We start from the raw sequence: 19,852 nt of genomic DNA on the forward strand, positions 1-19,852 counted from the left end.
TGAATTTAAAAACACGAACAGTTTCACAAAAAAGTAAAAATGTTATTGAGGGCGTTTTCTCGTTGTTCTTATTTTCAATACAAAAGTATATTTTCTAGATGTCACTTATTCTTAGTTTAAAGGAGAACTGTCTTCTATATATCGGTTTAGTTCACAGTATGATCTGATGAAAGTTAAGGATATGTTAAAAAGTCCGAGCAGAAAGCTTGTTTCTTCCTTCACCCATTTCTCACAGCTTGCCCGCAGATATGAAAGGGTTTATTGTGTACTTCTATACTGTAAAGCTATTGTGTTCTAGAACCCAGCCTGCTATCACGTGATGACGTCTCGTGTTAAAGAACGTATATTTTGAACTGAACTGGTTTTTCACTTCCTTCAGAGAGACTTAGAAAAACTGAATTGTCTCTTAAGTTCTATGTGTTTTGAGCGTCAGTTTTTATCTTCATTGTAGAATTTAGAAAAAGCCGATCTCGCAAGATTTTCGATAGAGAAGATAGAATATAAACATACATCTTTCTCACAATACTTTCTATGTAGAAGATAAAATGTAAGCATACAACTCTCTCGCACGACCTTCTATACAATAGACAGAATGTAAGTATATATATTTCTCGCAAGACTTTCTCTACAGAAGGTAGAATGTGAGCATACATATTTCTCGCAAGACTTTTTCTACAGAAGATAAAATGTAAGGATACATCTTTCTCATAAGACTTTTTATACAGACGATAGAGTTTAAGCATACGTATTTTTCTCAAGACCTTTTCTACAGAAGATAGAATGTAAGCATACCTTGAAGTGAAACAACTTATTAAACCATTAATTACGTATCTAAAAATCAAACAATTAAGGTGTATATCAACAGATATGTTTGTCGTGTTTGTTCGTGGATATTGAAGATGGTGTGAGATTAATTCTGAGACTTCCTTCAACATTAATTTTCTGAAGAGCTTGCTTGTATCAATTTGACATAATTTTTTTTAGTGACAGACATCAAACTTTTTATGAAACAAATTACGGAATAATTTTATAAACAATTGGATTGGTTATTCTTAAACAGCCCTCAGTGGCACAGCAGTACGTCTGCTAGCTTATAACGTTAAAAACCGGGTTTCGGTGCCTGTGGAGGGCAGAGTACATATAGCCTATAGCGTAGCTTTGTGATTAATTCCAAACAAACAGCCAAAGCTGTAAACATGAAACACAAAGCCATACAGTGGGCTATCTATGCTCTGCCCGCTACAAGTATTGAAATACGACTTTTAGCGCCGTAAGTCTGCATTGCAAATATAAATAGTTTTCATAAAAATCGTAGAATTTACCTTTCTGATATCGCTTCTCTTATTTGACAGCTGAAACATTGTTACGTTTTTTCAGCATCTCCGTCGCGCCAAACATGCTCGCCCTTTCAGCTGTGGGGGCGTTATAATGTGACGGTCAATCCCACTTTTCGTTGGTAAAAGAGTTGCCCAAGAGTTGGCGGTGGATGGTGATGACTAGCTGCCTTCCCTCTAGTCTTACACTGCTAAATTAGGGACGGCTAGCACAGATAGCCCTCGAGTAGCTTTGTGCGAAATTCATAAAACAAACAAACGAACGTTTTTTCAATGGAATTTACTGTTAAAACTAATATAGTTAATAGCACTTTTAACTATAAAACCAATATAAGTTAAATTAGTTAAATTTTCCCATCATTCGCAGGAAAATACGACATTTCTCTGCCACGCAAGCCCAACATGGCTAATTTGGACACCAGAAACATTACAAACTGTCAATCACTGCTTAGAACCTACAGGAAGGTATCTTTGTAAAAATCTCGTGTGCGTTGGTTGACGCACACGTGAGTAGCTCATATCGTGCTTTCTTTACTGAAAAACTGAGCGAAGGACAAAAGTCTGTATATCTGTGTTTGAGATCTACAAATAATATATTTTTATCAAATTCCGTAGAAATTGATCGAAACGAGGCGAAGTAATTCTCAAAAAAACCTAAAATTATGCTTTTAGGGAGATCTTTACTCCATATAATTACTAAAAATTAGCAGATTCACCATTTTTGTTTGTCAGTATCTCAAATCTGTAGAAACATACTTTTGTAAAAAATTACACGTAAAATGGTCACAATGCGGCCGAGTAATTGACTAAAAACCCCAAATTAGGTTTTTGTGAACTCTGACTGTCTAAAAAGACAGATTAAATATATTTGTATACAAAAGTCTTGGATGCTTCAAAATGTATATTTGTGCCAATTTTTTTTCTTCATTTCTGTAAATATGAAAACACAAGAGACCAATATATACATTTTTCAGTTGCTGAACAATTCATCCCATAAACTCCATAAATAGAAAAGGGAAAATATTTTCGGCGAATTGGTCTTATTATATCTGTTACAATAATATACCTAATAACTTTGTTAACTAGAAAAATAAATTATACAACCACGTTATCATGTCTAAATTATAATAACTTTACTAACACTGTCCTGTCTATATTTATAAATTAAACTGTACTTACTAACGCTATCCTGACTAAATTTCACCATACTTACTATCAGTATAAAACCCAACGAAGCCAGGTGATTAGGGCACTCGACTCGTAATCTGAGGGTCGTGGGTTCGAATCCCCGTCCCACCAAACATGCTCGCCCTTTCAGCCGTGGGGGCGTTATAATGTGATAGTCAATCCCATTATTTGTTGGTAAAAGAACAGCCCAAGAGTTGGCGGTGGGTGGTGATGACTAGCTGCCTTCTCGCTCATCTTACACTGCTAAATTAGGGACTGTTAGCGTAGATAGCCCTCGAGTAGCTTTGCGCGAAATTCAAAACAAACAATACTAACACTATCATGTCTAAGTTACACCATACTTAGTAACACTATCCTGTCTAAACTACAACATACTTAGTAACACTATCCTGTCTAAACTACAACATACTTACTAACACTATCCTGTCTAAATTACGGTCTGCACTACCTTACCCAATTTACAAGTCGTACTAACTCAGTTCTATCTACCTTACAGGTTATTCTTCTGTTGTAACCTTATCTTCAAACCATTTTCTCTGTATTACCTTCTTGTAACAATATGTCATATATAAAACGTGGTACAAGTATCGTGCTCTAATTACGACTTTCCACAGAAATTACTTCATACACTTTTTAAATCATAATTTTCTTATTAGGATGACGTATACTCTTTTTAACAATAAATAACATTTCACACTGGTTGTTTATAATCTCCTGAAATTACAGTTTCGAATTATGATACAATATAACTTAACTATGACACTTTTTCTAAAAGTAAAGACTCTACAGTTTGTTTCATATTATTAATTATCCACCGTTTTATTTCAACGTTTGTCACAGAATGAATGAAATCGTTTTATGTAAATTCGCACACGGAAACCATAGGCAAGTCGAACAGTGTATTAACTGCAGTTTTTACACTGTGAAGGTGATTGTTTCGGGAACGTCTAAAATAATGCTAAAATAACAAATGCCATTGGTTTATTGAATTTGTTGGCAGTTGGCCTCGAGCTCACACTGCACGTGGTTACGATCGTACGCGTGGCTAAAAATGTGCAGAGACTGTGACGTCACAAAAATTAGGCCGTTTTCACTTCGAACGAAAGAGTCATACAGCATACGACCGTAGAAGCGTGAAGCTGGCGGTAAGAGGAACAGCATAGAAGCAGATGGTAGAACCATTTTAGTGGTATATAGTTTGTGAGCAGGTCGTGTAGCACTGATCATGACAGAGAGCGAAGAAGTTGGAAAGTTGATAGATGGGGCTTATAAGGTAAGTAACGTGGGTTTCTAAGTTGTCTCAAGAAGTGTAGAATAATTAGGGGTAATAAAATAGCCCAATCTACTACAATGTCGTTTGTTATCGAAAAACTAAACTAGTGTTTTGAGTTACAAAATAAAAAACCTATGAAAAACTACAGAACTGTGTTTCGTTGTTACAAAAATAAAAATCAACGATTTTAAACTATCACAGGAACAGAACAGAAATACCTTGAGTTTATAGAAAATAATAGAGACATTATTTTGGTTACAAAAAAAGAAACTTCTTCAGTTATTCAACTTGGAAGAAAAACAAATAAAGAAATCTGTTCAGTTATTTAAAAACAAGATGGCAGAATGGCTTCATTAAAAATGAAATAGAGAGAAATGTTGAATTATAGAATAGAAGAATGGTTTTTATTAAAAATTAAAATAGAAAAATATCTCGAATTATTTAAATACAAGATGGCCTAATGGCTTATGGAAAACAAGTTTAAAAACCTTTTGAGTTATTAAAAATAAAATAATGGAATGACTTGTTAAAAATAAAATAATGGAATGACTTGTTAAAAATAAAATAATGGAATGACTTGTTAAAAAATAAAATAATGGAATGACTTGTTAAAAATAAAATAATGGAATGACTTGTTAAAAAATAAAATAATGGAATGACTTGTTAAAAAATAAAATAATGGAATGACTTGTTAAAAATAAAATAATGGAATGACTTGTTAAAAATAAAATAATGGAATGACTTGTTAAAAATAAAATGGAGAAATATTGAGTTACTGAAATGTGGAATTTCTAAAATATAATTATGAAAGTATTAGAATTAAAATAAGGATAGTATAGAATGTAAAAAATGGAAAACGCATGTTTCGGATATTCGTACAAAACGACATGAAGGTTATTTGTGTTACACGCCGCTAATCGTCCTTAACTTTAAATTGATGGGCTATAGAAGAGGCAGCTAACCAGCAGCACTCGCCGCTAAATCTTGGATTTCTGTAATGAAATACTGGTATTTGACCGCCAACCTTATAAAACACTACTGCCCTAATTTAGGGAGTGAAAGTTTGAGGCAAAGGTGCGCGAACCATGAAAGTTGGGATTCATAGTCAGATAAACCACTGTTAAGCTTGCACGAAAATTCCGAAACAAAAAACAAAATGAGAAATTAATAAAACTAGCTGTATAAGAAAAAATACTAGAAATGTCGTGCTTTCATACTCTGGAAAATGAACACTAATAACGATGACGGTGTACTAATTACTAGTTACGACCTACTCTGTTGATATTTTCGGCCATAACCCAATAATATTTTTCAAGTTTCAGTTAGCTTGAAAAATTTAGATGAACCCTAAATCCATATATTTCCTTTATAATGCAAATAGTCTTAAGTGTAAAACATAATAATAGAAAATAATCGTTTAAACATTAAGCAGTAATATCAGACAAATATTTGCAAGAAAATACAAAACCTACACAAAAACTACTTTGCTCTTGCTTTATCATGACGTAGTTATAATAGCATAAATGAAATCATGCTACTGTTTGATACACTGATAGACTAGTGAAATTTGACCGTCATTCTTATAACGCAACTATAGCCTCAAAATGCATACAAAGCACAGTCTTAGGAAGCATGAATCTTCTAGTTAGCAGTCCATCACGCTAGTCATTAGGCTACGCAAAGAAAGTATACAAATACTTTGAAAAATCATAAAATAAGAGGGGAATCCTAAATAGCCGCGGGTTTTAGGCAGATTTTAACTAAGTTAAACTATGATACTTTGAGCTGGTTAAATACATCAGTCGAAAGGGTTTAATCTTCTGAGTCCAAACCTGTAATTAGATTTCAAATCGATCAAGAGATGACAGAACTGTGAATTAAAAGTTTGTACTTGAAATACTCGAAGCCATTATATGAGCCAATATGCCGCGGCTGAAAAGAAAGTTAAGTTAACCCAAGAAAAATGTACTTAGTTACTTAAGAATTTTTTCCACTTTCCTTGAAACTCAACGTGTTTTGATGACGAGAAACCCACTTGAAATAAAAATGTATGTCGGAACGGCTGGTATGGATATTAACACTTTTATTGAGAAGCAGAGAACAACGTTTCAACCTTCCTAGGTCATCTTCAGGTTAACAAAGAATGTGTGCGAATGTGCGAAACGTTTCTGTTCCTTCTTTGTAATAAGTTAATTATGCTGTATGCTTCCTGTAATTGCTAGCGACATTTCAGTGTCATCTTTTAAATAACCACGTTTTCATATTTCTTTATAATTAGTAGCGGTTCCTGTATATTTTGAAATGTATTCAAAACTAACAGCAGATTATTACTTTATTTTTTCTTACAATTGATCAAATATTTTTAACGAGCCGAGCGTGGCCCAATAGTGGCCAACCGTCGGTCTGCGGATCCAATTGCTGTCATCCAGCTGAAGCAAATCTACTTTGGACACAGGGATACATTTGAGAGTGACGGTCAAATCTTATTTGGTCAGACAATATTACAAGAATTGGTGGAAAGTACTTTGGTGAAGCTGCTTTTTCCTCAATTTTTCTCAGTTCAAAATTAGGGTCGGCTATAGACAGATAGTGCTTGGATAGCTTAATACGAATATCAAACAACAAGGAAACAAAATAAACATTTTACAGATGACTAAGTGTTATCCCACTATATTGAATTGCACGCTGTACAAGTAAATGTCGTAACTTCTAGCGAGCACTATGTTCGTACGATCAGAGCCACATAATTCGCAGTGACGCTTAAAATGAAGGCCTACAGAACACTAAGCTCGGTGGCCACGTGAATGTAAAAAATTTTTCCGTATTTATTTATATTCTAATGTTTGGTTAATTTACGAACTGTAAGGAAATGATGAAACCAATTTTACGATTAACCCAAACTTCATAACGGTGCTAGTGTTGCTAAACTTGTTGCTATATTTCAAACTATGGGTGTCTTTTTTTTTTTTTTTTTCTTGGGGGGGGGGAGATCGCCTTTTCTACACCAAGCTCGGAAGGAACCTAAATTTTTATAGTTTGTGTGAGGCTTAGAAAAACGACCTTTATATTCCATATATATATATATACATACATACATATAATTCATTGTTATTGTTTTAACCAACGTTTCGCCTTCCGGCTTCATCATTGTTAATGTCAGGTCGTTCTTCCTAAACTTTTTATCAAAATTTATCCCCTCTCCCAGTATGCACTATAAATTTTAAAAAACAAAATGTGTCTATGAAACATTTCTAGGACCAACCAGCTGAATGGTGGTGATAGGTAAGCCGCCTTCTACTCCCAATACTCTGTGAAATGAGTAATCGGCCTGTATGACAACCTTGTAAACTTTAGAGACGTAAAATGTCTAACTATAGTAAACAGAACGTTCAAGAACGCATTAAAAATAAATCGGTAGGTGTGACAACAACAAAGTGTTACGATAATCGATATAAATACATTATATTAGATTTAACTGTTTCATTAAGCGAATGTACTTTTTGTTAGTATTATTGATAGTAACGCATACAAAACCATTCGAAAAAGTACGTTTATTCACTCAATCCTATCTACCATTTGTTCTTATGGGATACAGGTGCCTACTTTTAGCCCTAGCTACCATAGATTCTTACGTTATGTTAGTGACTCCTATTGATCATAGCCGCTGTTTATCCTCGCGTTTCGTCTGTCTGTTTTATTTATTTAACACACTGTCTGTAAGCCTTGTACTTTCATTGAATGAGTTTTTGTGCCACTTTAAACACAAAGTAATGCGTCGTAAGATGTTATGCGCGCGCACACACGCACACACACGTAAATGTATTATTAGAAGGCTCTCTTTGAAAATTATGCATTTTTTGGTATAAGTTAGCGGTTTAAAAAAAAAAAGTAAGTGGTAAAAAGCTTGAAAAACAGGAAATCCCGTCGTCATCCGTTTGAGATGTGAAACATTCTTGTGAAGTTTAATATGGTATGCATGTAGCAGTCAAAAAGTAATGTGTAATTCTTTAACGATATTGTTAGCTGAACCCCCCTACTCCGAGTGTGAGACACGTGACAAGATTCTTAGAGTGAAAACTCAAACAGCAGTTTGTTGTAATACATCAACTACGGAGATAATGTAAGGCAATAAAAATCTAAATAATCATTAGAAGCGTTGTTCTAACGAGATTTCTTTGTCACGGAAGAGTTAAGGGAATAAATGAACATGTTTCCTTCTTACAAAAGAATTTCTGCTACAAAGGTTTAGGCTTACTAACAATTAAATTTCGGTGCTTTCAGACAAATATAACTTGTATCTAAAGAATTATCTACACGTCGTTATCCGGGTGGCAGTTAGGTCCGGTTGTAGCCAAATAAAAATCTTGAATGATTATCAGGTAAAGTATACTATATCCAAATGAGAATTATCTGAAGGTTATTTAAATAATTTTTTTCATAAATACCACTTTCCCTGAATTTGTGAAAAATAAATTGTAAATAAACAAGATTTTAAGGAAAATGCGATAGAAATTATTTATAAAATAACCTACAAAAACATAAATGCTCAACATAAACTATATAGAAGTTAATGAATCTTATTAACATCATTGTAGAATAGTAAGTTAACTCTTGAAGACTTGCAAGAAGAATAATTTTCAATAAGATATAATTATTTTGGGGTTACTCAGTAGCGCGTCTCTGGCACACACTTGATCATGTTTGGTTCTCAAAAACAGGAAAATGTGACCGTCGTTATCAACAGACAGACATTTTAAGCAGGACAATGATGAATAATCTTGGAATGTCCAAGTTTCATCCAAATTCGATCATTTTTGGCTGGATTAAAAAAAGATGTGAAAACTCTATCCCCCTTTTAACAGAACAATCTTTGGATTTTAATTACCTTGATGTAATCTTTTCCCCCAAAAAAACTAATTTAAGTTTGTTCATAGTCCAGATGTATACCAGCTTTCGTCCAAATCCATTGAGAAGGTAATAATAACCTGCCATCACAGTAAGCTAGGTATTTGGTGGAAGTAAACCTGCTATCTTCTTGTTATCTTGTCCAATTTGAACAAGGGTTAGAAGTCTAAAATACGTTAAACATGTTCATCCTCGTTATAACACAAATATTTGGATGGCAGGTATACTAAACGTACTTAAACCTATTTCATAAGTAAGTCATATAATTCAATAATATTTAAGAACCATATTTCCAACAATACATAAACACAAGCGATAGGTAGATAATATATGAAATAACAATAAGGTAATGACAACGAAATTGTACCTTGTTAAATTGTACCTTGTTAAATGGCCGAATGAGCATTTATGAAAGCAAGCCGTAAAAACATGTCGATAAAAAGTTGAGTTTAAATGAAACGATTAAAATCACTGTTATAACAGCGACAGAGATAACGTTATCCAATGATGCATCTAATTTTTGGTTTTCTTTTTCTATTGGACAAGGGGATCCTTGAATATTGTGATGAGGTGACTGCGGTAATTGTGTTCAATTTCTGTTTCCTTAATATGGCCTTATGTTACTCTATACTTAGATTTTTTTATCCTCGTAATAACCATTAAAATTGTTATTATCGTTTAACAAAAAATATAAACCACAGCATGTTAAGCTGATATTAAATGTAAGGAGAAAGAAAATAGGGAGTTTTGTGGTGAGACAATTTTCTCTGGGGATTTTTACGTGTGATGTCTTGAAGACTTGGGTATCTCTTCTTTTGTTATAAATAATACGATAAGAAACCCGTACTACTAACTTTGGACTGGATGAAAAAGAACATTAATTTATACGCCTTGAAAGAAATAATTATGTTCAGAGGAAAATAGTATCTTATGTTGTCTTAAATACTTTATGTAGCGTTCATCAGTGTAAGTAACCGTTTTAATACGACACTCAGCGGAGAATTGAGAAACATTAATTTATAAATATTGTTTTAGTACATAGCTGTGTTTTCTGTTGTGTTCTTACCCCCCGATGGGATACAGTCAGCTCTTCGGATTTGCAATGCCGAAATCAAGGGTTCGATTCCCATCGGTGGACACAGCAGATAGTCCACTGTAAGAAAATAAACACAATTCTTTGATATTACGAAAAGATTTACGATGACGTTGTGAAACGGTTTCATGTTTTTAGTTTTGTCTTTTTAAATAACTAATCGTGTGAAACATGGATCTTGTACGTAGTGTTATTTTTCATGTAACACTTTTCTAAGTACTTTTAGGCTTTGAAAGTAACTATTTACCAGTAATTCTGTAAAGTGTTTAATTTTGCCACTTTGTTTCCTTTGAAATAGCGGTTAACAATGTGGTTTCTAAGTTAAACTGATTTTTTCACGTAAATATCTGGTAAGTTTGTTTAATAACGGGAGGACTGAGGAGGAAATTTGTAAACTAATGGAGTTTTAAGCGCCATGAAATATAAGACGATACGCGTAAAGTGAAACAATCTTTATTGATACGTAGAACATAAACTGTTTGCATGCTTGTATAGAAAAAGGAATGATCGTCTCTACTAGCTCAGTGAATGGTTTGGCAACTTTATCTCGGGACAGATATTTATCAGACTAAATACTTTGACAACCAGGTTGAACTCTGTGGGTGCCAAGGCTACTTATTCATAAAAGAAACATTGTAGCCTCACTTTGTAATGGTGTCACTACATGACTGATCATTCATTGGCTGGAATATAGACAGTCTAATCAGCCAGTGAAGGACATTACAGTCGTTTGCCATATCCTAAAATAATTTGTAAAGCTGCTACAATACCCTGTAGCCAGAATAATGTCTGTTATTCTTCATAAAAAAAGTAACTAAACAAATTTCAAGGGTTTTTGAACAATATACTTGAACCAAAACTACACAAACAGGCTAAACGAAATAATTTTATTTTCCCATATTAATGTAGGTAATGAAAAACGTGCAATACACCCAAATATCTAATTTGTCTGCTTATCAGTGATTCAAACTTGACCTCGATCCGACCCTTAAAATCAAACTTTCAACATAATAAAGAAGCATGTTAACGTTATTTCTATAAACAGTTAAATGCCACATAGACGACATAAACATTTAATAAAAACTACAGTTAACTATAATACAAAATAAAAATAGGTTAACTGCGTGTTTATGAAATCCGTTACAAGTGCAACATTATAAAAGAAACACCTTTTAATTTTAGGTTTTTAGAAAAAATCAGTGTCAAATATTAAATACATCCAACACCTAAGATGAAGTAATTACAAAAAAACACACACACTAAATTTCGATGTGTATTCAACATAACGCACAAAAATAAGCCATTTAACAAATAAATACCATTTAATAGACATGCAAGATTCAAATACAAAATGATTAACCATAAGAACTAAGATGTTGCATATTCTATTTAGAAGGGTTAGTCTAACAGACTACACAAATAGGGGGAAGGACGACACAAAATGACATTATACACAAGCAACATGCTACTTTCAGAGAAAATCTGTTTAACATAGAAAGATAATAAAAGCTCTAACTGTAACAATTATTTCTCAGTAAAATAGAAAAAAAGTGAATTCTATAACAAAATACTTTTGTCGTGGACTGAAAAATAGCCCCAAAACAACTGATCTTTATCCACTCTCGTGTGTGAGAAATAAAAGGCATGTTGCAAATATAACGCGCACAATCACGTGCATACCACAAAATGAATAACTTAAATTATAAGAAATTATCTACATAAACGTGCACTTGCATATATGCAGTTGAATGTTTTCTCTTGGTCATTATAACCCTGCTAGCAAATCTTTCATAACTGCAGTTCATCACGAATCTCTTCAGATCATTTTGAACTTTTGTGAGGCTTTCTTAAAGTGCCTCTCAAAATAGACACCTGTAGGTGGTGAGGGGACATCCCTGGGACGTTTCTCTATCTTCAGTTTACCTCCTTTGGGAACCGAACATCCACCCACATGATCACTATGAAGGGGAGGGTCCTGGTGGTTGAGGAGTCCAACCCTAACACACCATTTTGGCCTTGAATTCCTGTAGAAGGGCGGCCTTGGGATGGCCCCCTAGGGTCAATCGGCTGGTCCACTTAGGCTATAGTCAACCAAGTACCAGTATTGGATGTTCTCAACAAGTGTTGTGGACATTGTATCTGATGCTGGTGTTTGGGTGTAGTGCTCACGAAACCCTGGCGTTGCCGCAGTATCCTTGTTTGGCAATGTAGTGCGTCCTCTCGTAGGGCTGCATGGTGGGTGCCGAAACATTATTGTTATTATGGATCTCCCAAATAAAAACTTAAATACTAGAAAGGCAATCCATAGGTAAACGACCACGTCTTGATTTTGAGCAGCAACCTTCAACATCTGTAACACCTGTACCTGATTTTCTTATATTACATTCTCTTTCAGACAAACATTTAGGGCAAATGCCTCCCATTTTTATTCAAAAGGGATTAGAGTACTGGCTAGCTCTCCAGTCATGCTCTGGTAACATATTGGTTGAAACATCCACATCCCAACACAGTGAACTCCTCTTGCATTCAAAAGCGATTGGGGATATACCCATTGAGGTTACACCCCATGCTACTTTGAATTCGTCACGAGGAATTATTGTTGAGAGGGATTTGAAGAACATCCCCGAGTCAGAGATTCTTACTGGTTTCTCCACCTGAGGAGTTTCTGCAGTGAGGTGTATCTCCACTCACAAAGATGGAAATATGATGCCGACCAATATCTTCATTTTAATATTTACATCACCACGTCCACCTGCCACCTCAAGGCAGGTTATCTTGATTGAAAGGTACGGCCATACATTCCAAATCCTCTCAGATGTTTCCAGTGTCAGCAGTTCAGTCACTCGAAGACATCATGTTGTGGTTCCTTGGCGTGTGTTTGTTGCAGTAGCAAGGATCACGATGCCTGTGAGTGTGAAACAGACCCGCATTGCGTTAATTTCAATGGCCTTCACCCGTCCTACTTTCGTCCTTGCCCTAAATGGTTGGAGAAAAAAGAGGTGCAGCATTTGAAAACGATTCATAACATTACTTATCCTGAGGCTCGAAAGCTGCTGTCCACCACTTCATCTCGGTTTGTTTTTTTTTAATTTCGCACAAAGCTATTCGAGGGCTATCTGTGCTAGCCGTCCCTAATTTAGAAATGTAAGACTAGAGGGAAGGCAGCTAGTCATCACCACCCACCGCCAACTCTTGGGCTACTCTTTTACCAACGAATAGTGTGATTGACCGTAACATTACAACGCCCCCATGGCTGAAAGGGCGAGCATGTTTGGTGCGAAGGGAATGCGAACCCGCGACCCTCAGATTACGAGTCGCACGCCTCAACACACTTGGCCATGCCTGGCCACACTTCATTCCACTACTACAGTAGGAGTGCAGACGGATCTCTCTGCCTCCAAAAAAATCGTTTTCAAACTAAATGAAAGGTCTTTTGACCTCCATGGTTAAAAAAGTTGATGAATCCACTTAAACACACATCTGACCCGAACATAAATTCCAGCAAATCTCAAGATCCACTTCCTTTGGTTCCAGGTACAGGCATTTCCTCGGATACATCTTCTCCCACCCAAAGATGCAAAACGATCATTCGTTCACGTCTTCAGTCGCTGGAATCCTTTTCCAATAGCAAAGACCTGCCCAATCGACCCAAGGCAGGATCCATGGAGGTCGACAAAACTTCTTTGAATAAAGACAGTACAGAAAAAAGACGTGGTCGTAAACAGAAGGGTTTTCCAATCAGTTCGCCTACAAATTAATAAAAATGGCCACCTTGATACAATGGAACTGTTGAGGTTTACGTTCTACTCTGGATGACATCAAAACACTAATTGCTTCATACCATCCTGTATGTCTTTCCTTACAGAAAACATTTCTGAAACCTGCCGATACAGTCACCTTTAGGCGGTTTTCTTTGTACAGAAATGACAGACTGTGTGATGGACGAATGCATGAAGGGATGACACTTTTGGTTGATCAGCATGTGCCCACCCTGTCTTTGTCACTCGACACACCCTTAGAGGCCGTAGTCATCCGTGTTTTCTTGGGTCATACCATTACTGTTTGTTCTCTCTACCTGGCCCCTGGAGAGACATATGATCAATCAGACCTTGAAGCTCTCGTTGAACAGTTGCCGTCTCCCTTTCTAATCCTGGGGGACTTTAATGGACATCATCCTCTCTGAAGAAGTGCTGATATTGATAGGGAGGGGTCGCTTCATAGAGTGTATGCTCTCTGATCACAACCTTTCTCTTTTCAGTACTGGTTCTTCTACTTATTTTCATGTACCTAGTCAGTCTTTTACTGCTATTGATCTCTCAATTTGCTCCCTTTCAATATTTTCCCATTTTGCTTGGAGGGTTGACGTGGTAATCCACAAAGCAGTGATCATTTTCCTATAATTTTGAGAGAGACTAACTGTGGTGGATACCACCCAACCCGCGTGCCCTGGTGGAAGCTGGATCAAGTAAAATGGCCTTATTTCACTGCTCTCACAGAATTTGATCCTGCCATTGTCTGTAAGCTATCAATAGACGACTGTGTGGCAGCAGTAACTGACTGTATTATACAAGCAGCTGCTCAATGTATTCTTAAAACCTCGACAAGTTTCCATAATATCTTTGTCCTTGGTGGAATTCTGCCTGCCATATGGCATGGAAGGCTCAAAATCGGGCCTGGGATACTTTTTGTAGGTATTCCACACTCTCGCACCACATCGCTTTCCAGCAGGCCCGTGCACACGCTCAATGGGTAAGATGTGAAAGCCAGAAGGAAACTTGGATTAAGTTCACATCCAGTATATCTTCTACCACCAGTTCAAAGTCGTTTGGAACAAGATTCGGAAGGTTATTTAGCAATATAACGCTGTCCTCCTCTCGATCTTGCTCTCTGATGGCCAGGAAGTAGCTGTTACCCAGAGCATCGCCAATACACTAGGTGAAAGCTTTTGCTCAGTAACTAACACTTCTGCTTCTTCCTCCACCTTTTTGGCCATCAAGACTCGAATAGAGCAATCGTTTCTTTCCTTTCAAGCTGATTGTCTCTGACTGTAATCGTCCCTTTACACTAATGGAACTCAAACTGGCCCTTCATTGGTCTGGCAGTACTTTGGTTGGACCTGATGTACATCATGAAATGCTGCGCCATCTATCTTCTGCTTCTCTTGCTATTATTCTGATTGTTTTTAACCAGATCTGTCAGGAGAATGTTTTCCTGATGCCTGGAAGCAGGCTATTGTCCTACCTTTCTCTAAGCCTAGGAAGGATCTCAAGATTCTTTCAAAATACCGTCCAATTGCTTTGAGTTGTCTCTGTAAGACCTTAGAAGATGGTTAATGCTCGTCTTGTTTTGTTCCTCGAATCAAACAACCTCCTCTTGCCCACCTAGTGCGAGTTCCGACGACAGCGCTCTACCGTGGACACCCTGATTCAACTTAATGTCAGAGAAACCTTTCTCAAACATCTTGTATCAATATTCATTGACTTTCAGAAGGCTTACGATACAACATGGAGGTATGGCATTTTGCGAGACCTCCTTATACACTGCTGGCCAAAATCTTAAGGCCAATGAACGTAAATGAAAAATATGTATTTTGCATTGTTAGACTCAACCACTTCGAATCTGCACTGGCACTTTCCACACTTCCTCAATCCAGAGCTTATACATAGTCTCATAAACCTTCTCTACATCTCTGCTATTTGCAACTGTCTTCACTGTGTGCTTCAAAACTTCGATCCTTACCACAGCATCCCACTGGGGTTGTTTTCCTTTCTCAGTGAGCCATGCATTTTCAGAAAAGACGATATGCCATTGTTCCTTTTGGCCTTCGTATCCAGGTGCAGTTGGATGAATTGGATCTGGCCTTGGATAATATTGCTGTATCCACCGGTCAGCCCATCCCGCCATGGTTTATTACAATCTCCAAATGTGATCTTACTTTGAGTCATCTGAGAAAAGCAAATACTCTTAGAAGTACCGTCTTCTATTTGCTGAACATCTTTTGAAACATCCTTCCCTTTCTATTTATATGGATTGTTCAAAATCACCTGTCTCTGTGGGCTCTGCAATAGTGTGTTGTGGTTTGGTGGTTGTGCACAGAATCCCCTCCACAGTTTGTGTTCACTGCTAAACTTTAAGCCATTTCTCCTGCTCTGAATCACATAGAGGCTAAGCAGTACTCGGATTGCACTATTTATACCGACTCACTCAGTTCTCTACTGGCCCTGGAATCGTTTCACGGTAGTTCTCATCCTGTTCTCGCCGATACTTAAAACCGACTTGCCCCTTTTCTCTTTTAACATCTACTTTATCCAATTCTTCTGGATACCAGGCCACGTTGGTAATCGCGGGAACGGGCTCGCTGACACCGCAATTAAATGTCTGCTCTGGCACGATTACTGCTGTGCCTATTCCATACACGAACTATGGTCCTATATTCAAGGCTCGACTCCATGCTAGTTTTCCGTCGACTTGGATTGAGGAACGTGAAAACGAGCTTTCCCAAATAAAACCCTCTATTGGACTTTGGCTATCTTGTTTCAATAATAATTGGAAAGAGGAAGTTGTACTAACTAGACTATGCATTGGTCACAGTTTTTAGCTCATCGTCCTCTTTTATCTGGAAGTGACGCACCAATGTGTTGTCTGTGTGACACTCAGGTCACAATAAGCCAGATTTTACTATCTTGCTGTCATTAGGACTCTCAACGAAGGCACCATTTTAAACATGTTCTGTCCCAAAGTTTATCCGTAATGTTAGACTGTGTCATTGGTGATGGTGACGCTTGTCCACCTTACAAATGTTCTTTAGCATTAAAAAGATTAATGGCCTTTAAAAAAATTTAGGTTTTTAGTTTATAAAGGCCTCCCAGTGGCTCAGAGGTATATCTGTGGACTTACAATGCTAAAATCGGGGTTTCGATACCCGTGGTGGGCAGAGCGCAGATAGCCCATTCTGTAGCTTGGTGCTCAATTCAAAACAACATAGTTTATAAATTAGACCTTTTTTAATGTGATTCATTTTTAAAAATTAAGGTACAGCGAGTTAGATATGAAATTAGAAAATGGCCGTAACGTCAAATAACTCGAAACCAGGACTGGAGAGGCCAACTTCAGGTGACTAACGCTGATGTTAGTCATCCTGGCGAGTTATAATTAAAATTATGCTACAGAAAGCCCTTTGCAACTTGTATTACTGTAGTTTTTCTCTTACTGTTGTAAAATAGGTATAAAAATTTAATTTAATTTTATTTAATCCTAAAATTAAACTGTTTCGTTTTAACTTGATTCCTTTTTACGAATTTTAATAATTTTACTTTAATTTTAACTTTTTATCGGATGTTTGGCGCAGATATCCCAGTTGCTTTGCGCCATAAAACGCCAACACAACCAACCAATATAACTTTGGCCTTGAATTCCCGTATAAAAAAACTCCTTCTGAGGTCAAACACCATTAGGGATATACCCATTGAGATTGCTTCCCATGCTACTTAGAATTCCTCCAGAGGAGTTATAGCTGAGAGGGATTTGAAAAACCTCCAATAGTCGGAGATCCTTTCTGGTTTCTTCAGCTAAGGCATTACTGCTGTGCACCGTATCTCCATTAACAGGGACAGTATTATGATACTGACAAATGTGTTGAGTTTAACATTTATATCGCCTTGACAGAAGAATGTAGATTATCTGTACTGTAAGGTGTGGCCATTCTTATCTAACTCTCAAATGTTTCCAGTGTGAGTGGTTCAGACATTCGAAGGCATCGTGCCATGGTTCTTCAATGGATGTCCATTGTGGTGACAAAGACCATGACGCATACGAGTGTCATGGACTTTCACTGCATCAACTGTGATGATTACCACCACCACTCTTACTACCGATCTTGCCATAAGTGGGTGGAGAAGAAATATGTACAATGTTTAAGCACTGTCCATAACATTTCTTACCACAAGACCCAAGGTTATTGTTCCCCACTCCATTTCATAGTGCAGACATTTTTTCCACGCCTTCAACAGTGATTGTGAAACTATATAAAGTATTTTGCCCTCTATGGATAAACGACCTGAAAAGTCCACTTCTGTCTCTCTTCCTCCCCATTCCTTCCAATGACTGTCTGAGCCTATTTCTTTCAGTCCACCCTCGGTGAGGATTCCTGTTCATGGTGAGGGGACCTCCCAGGGAAGGTTCTGTTTCAGTTTACCTCTTCTGGGATCTAAACATCCACCCACGTGTTTGCCGTGCGTGGCGACCCGTGAAGGGGAGGAGAGGATCCTGGTGGTTGAGGGGTCCAACCCTAACACACCACTTTGGCCTTGAATTCCTGTAGACGGGCGGCCTTTGGGTGGCCCCCTTGGGTCAATCGGCTGGCCCACTTGAGCTAGGGTCAACCAAGTACTAGTGTTCGATCTTCTCAGCAAGTGTTGTGGACATTGTGTCTGACGCTGGTGTTTGGGTATAGTGCTCACGAAACCCTGGCGTTGCTACAATGTCCTTGCATGACATTGTAGTGCATCTCCTCGAAGGGCTCCATGGTGGGTGGGGTCAGTGGGTACCGAAATTTTCCTTTTTTCCTATGGATCCTCCAATAAAAAAATTAAAATAGTGAAAAAACAGTCAATACGTAAACGACCACGTCTTGAAGACTCTGAGCAGCAATCTTCAACATCTGTAGCACCTGTACCCCATTTTCTTATATTACATTCTCTTTCAGAAAAACCTTTAGGGCAAATGCCCCCTTTTTTATTCAGAAGGAACTAGAGGGACTTGCTGCTTGCTGGCTCTCCAAAGTCAGTAAAGAAGCTTCGATCTGGAGACATATTGGTTGAAACATTCTAATCCCAACACAATGAGCTTCTCTTGAATTCAAAGGTAATTGGGGATGTACCTATTGAGGTTATCCCTCATGCTATCTTGAATTCATCACAAGGAGTTATTGTTGAGAGGGGCTTGAAGAACGTCCCCGAGTCAAAGATTCTCGCTGGTCTCTCCACTCAAGAAGTTTCTGCAGTGAGGCACATCTCCACTCACAAAGATGGAATTACACTGCCAACAAATATCCTCGTTTTGAAATTTACATCACCACGTGCACCTGCCGCCATTAAGGTAGGTTATCTAATTTGCAGGGTACGGCCGTACATTCCAAACCCTCTTCAATGTTTCCAATGTCAGAGGTTCGGCCACTCAAAGACGTCCTGTCGTGGTTCCCTGACATGTGCTCGTTGTGGTGGCAAGGACCACGATGCCTATGAGGGTCACACGGACCCACATTGTGTCAACTGCAATGGTTCCCACCCTTCCTACTTTCGTTCTTGCCCAAAATGGTTGGAGGAAAAAGAGATGCAGCGTTTGAAAATGACCCATAAGATTAGTTATTGTGAGGCTCGGAAATTGCTGTCCGCCACTCCATCTCGGACATATGCTGCTGCACTTCGTTCCACAACTACAGTGGGAGTGCAGACAGATCTCTCTGTACCTCCGAGAGAATCGTTCTCAAAACAAATGAAAAGCCTTTTGACCTCCATGGTTAAAAAGGTTGATGAATCGACTTATACACCCATCTATGTTCCTCCCATACAGTCCAACAAATCTCAAGATCCACATCCTTTGGTTTCAAATGCAGACATTACTTCTGATACATCTTTTTCTCCAACCCCATGATGCAAAACAATCATTCGTTCGCGTCCTCAGTCACTGGAATCCCCTTCCAACAACAAAGACCTGCTCAATCGACCCAGAGCAGAATCCATGGAGGTCAATAGACCTTCTCCGAATAAGGACAGTAAGGAAAAAAGACGTTGTCCTAAACAGAAGGGTTCTCCAGCCACTTCACCTACCCATCATTAAAAATGGCCACCTTGATACAATAAAACTGTCGAGGTTTACATTCTAATCTGGATGATATCAAAACACTGATTGCTTCCCACCATCCTGTATGTTTTTCCTTACAAGAAACATTTCTAAAACCTGCTGATACAGTCACCATTTGGGAGTATTCTCTATACAGAAATGACAAGCTGCGTGATGGACGAGTACATGGATGGGTAGCACCATTGGTTGATCAACATG

General features: G+C 37.5%; 1 protein-coding gene across 4 annotated transcripts in view; it reads left to right on the top strand.

The window, feature by feature from the left end:
• The first annotated feature begins 3,618 nt into the window (after positions 1–3,618).
• IRSp53 (Insulin receptor substrate 53 kDa) overlaps positions 3,619–19,852 on the top strand; it is an 85,873-nt gene continuing 69,639 nt past the window's right edge. For all 4 annotated transcript variants that reach the window (XM_076476139.1, XM_076476141.1, XM_076476140.1 and 1 more), the window contains exon 1: positions 3,619–3,795. In XM_076476139.1, coding sequence (XP_076332254.1) covers positions 3,748–3,795 — 48 coding nt within the window. In that variant the 5' untranslated portion in view covers positions 3,619–3,747. The remainder of the gene's footprint in view (positions 3,796–19,852) is intronic.

Source organism: Tachypleus tridentatus, chromosome 13 (genome assembly GCF_004210375.1).
Source record: "Tachypleus tridentatus isolate NWPU-2018 chromosome 13, ASM421037v1, whole genome shotgun sequence".
NCBI lineage: Eukaryota > Metazoa > Arthropoda > Merostomata > Xiphosura > Limulidae > Tachypleus > Tachypleus tridentatus.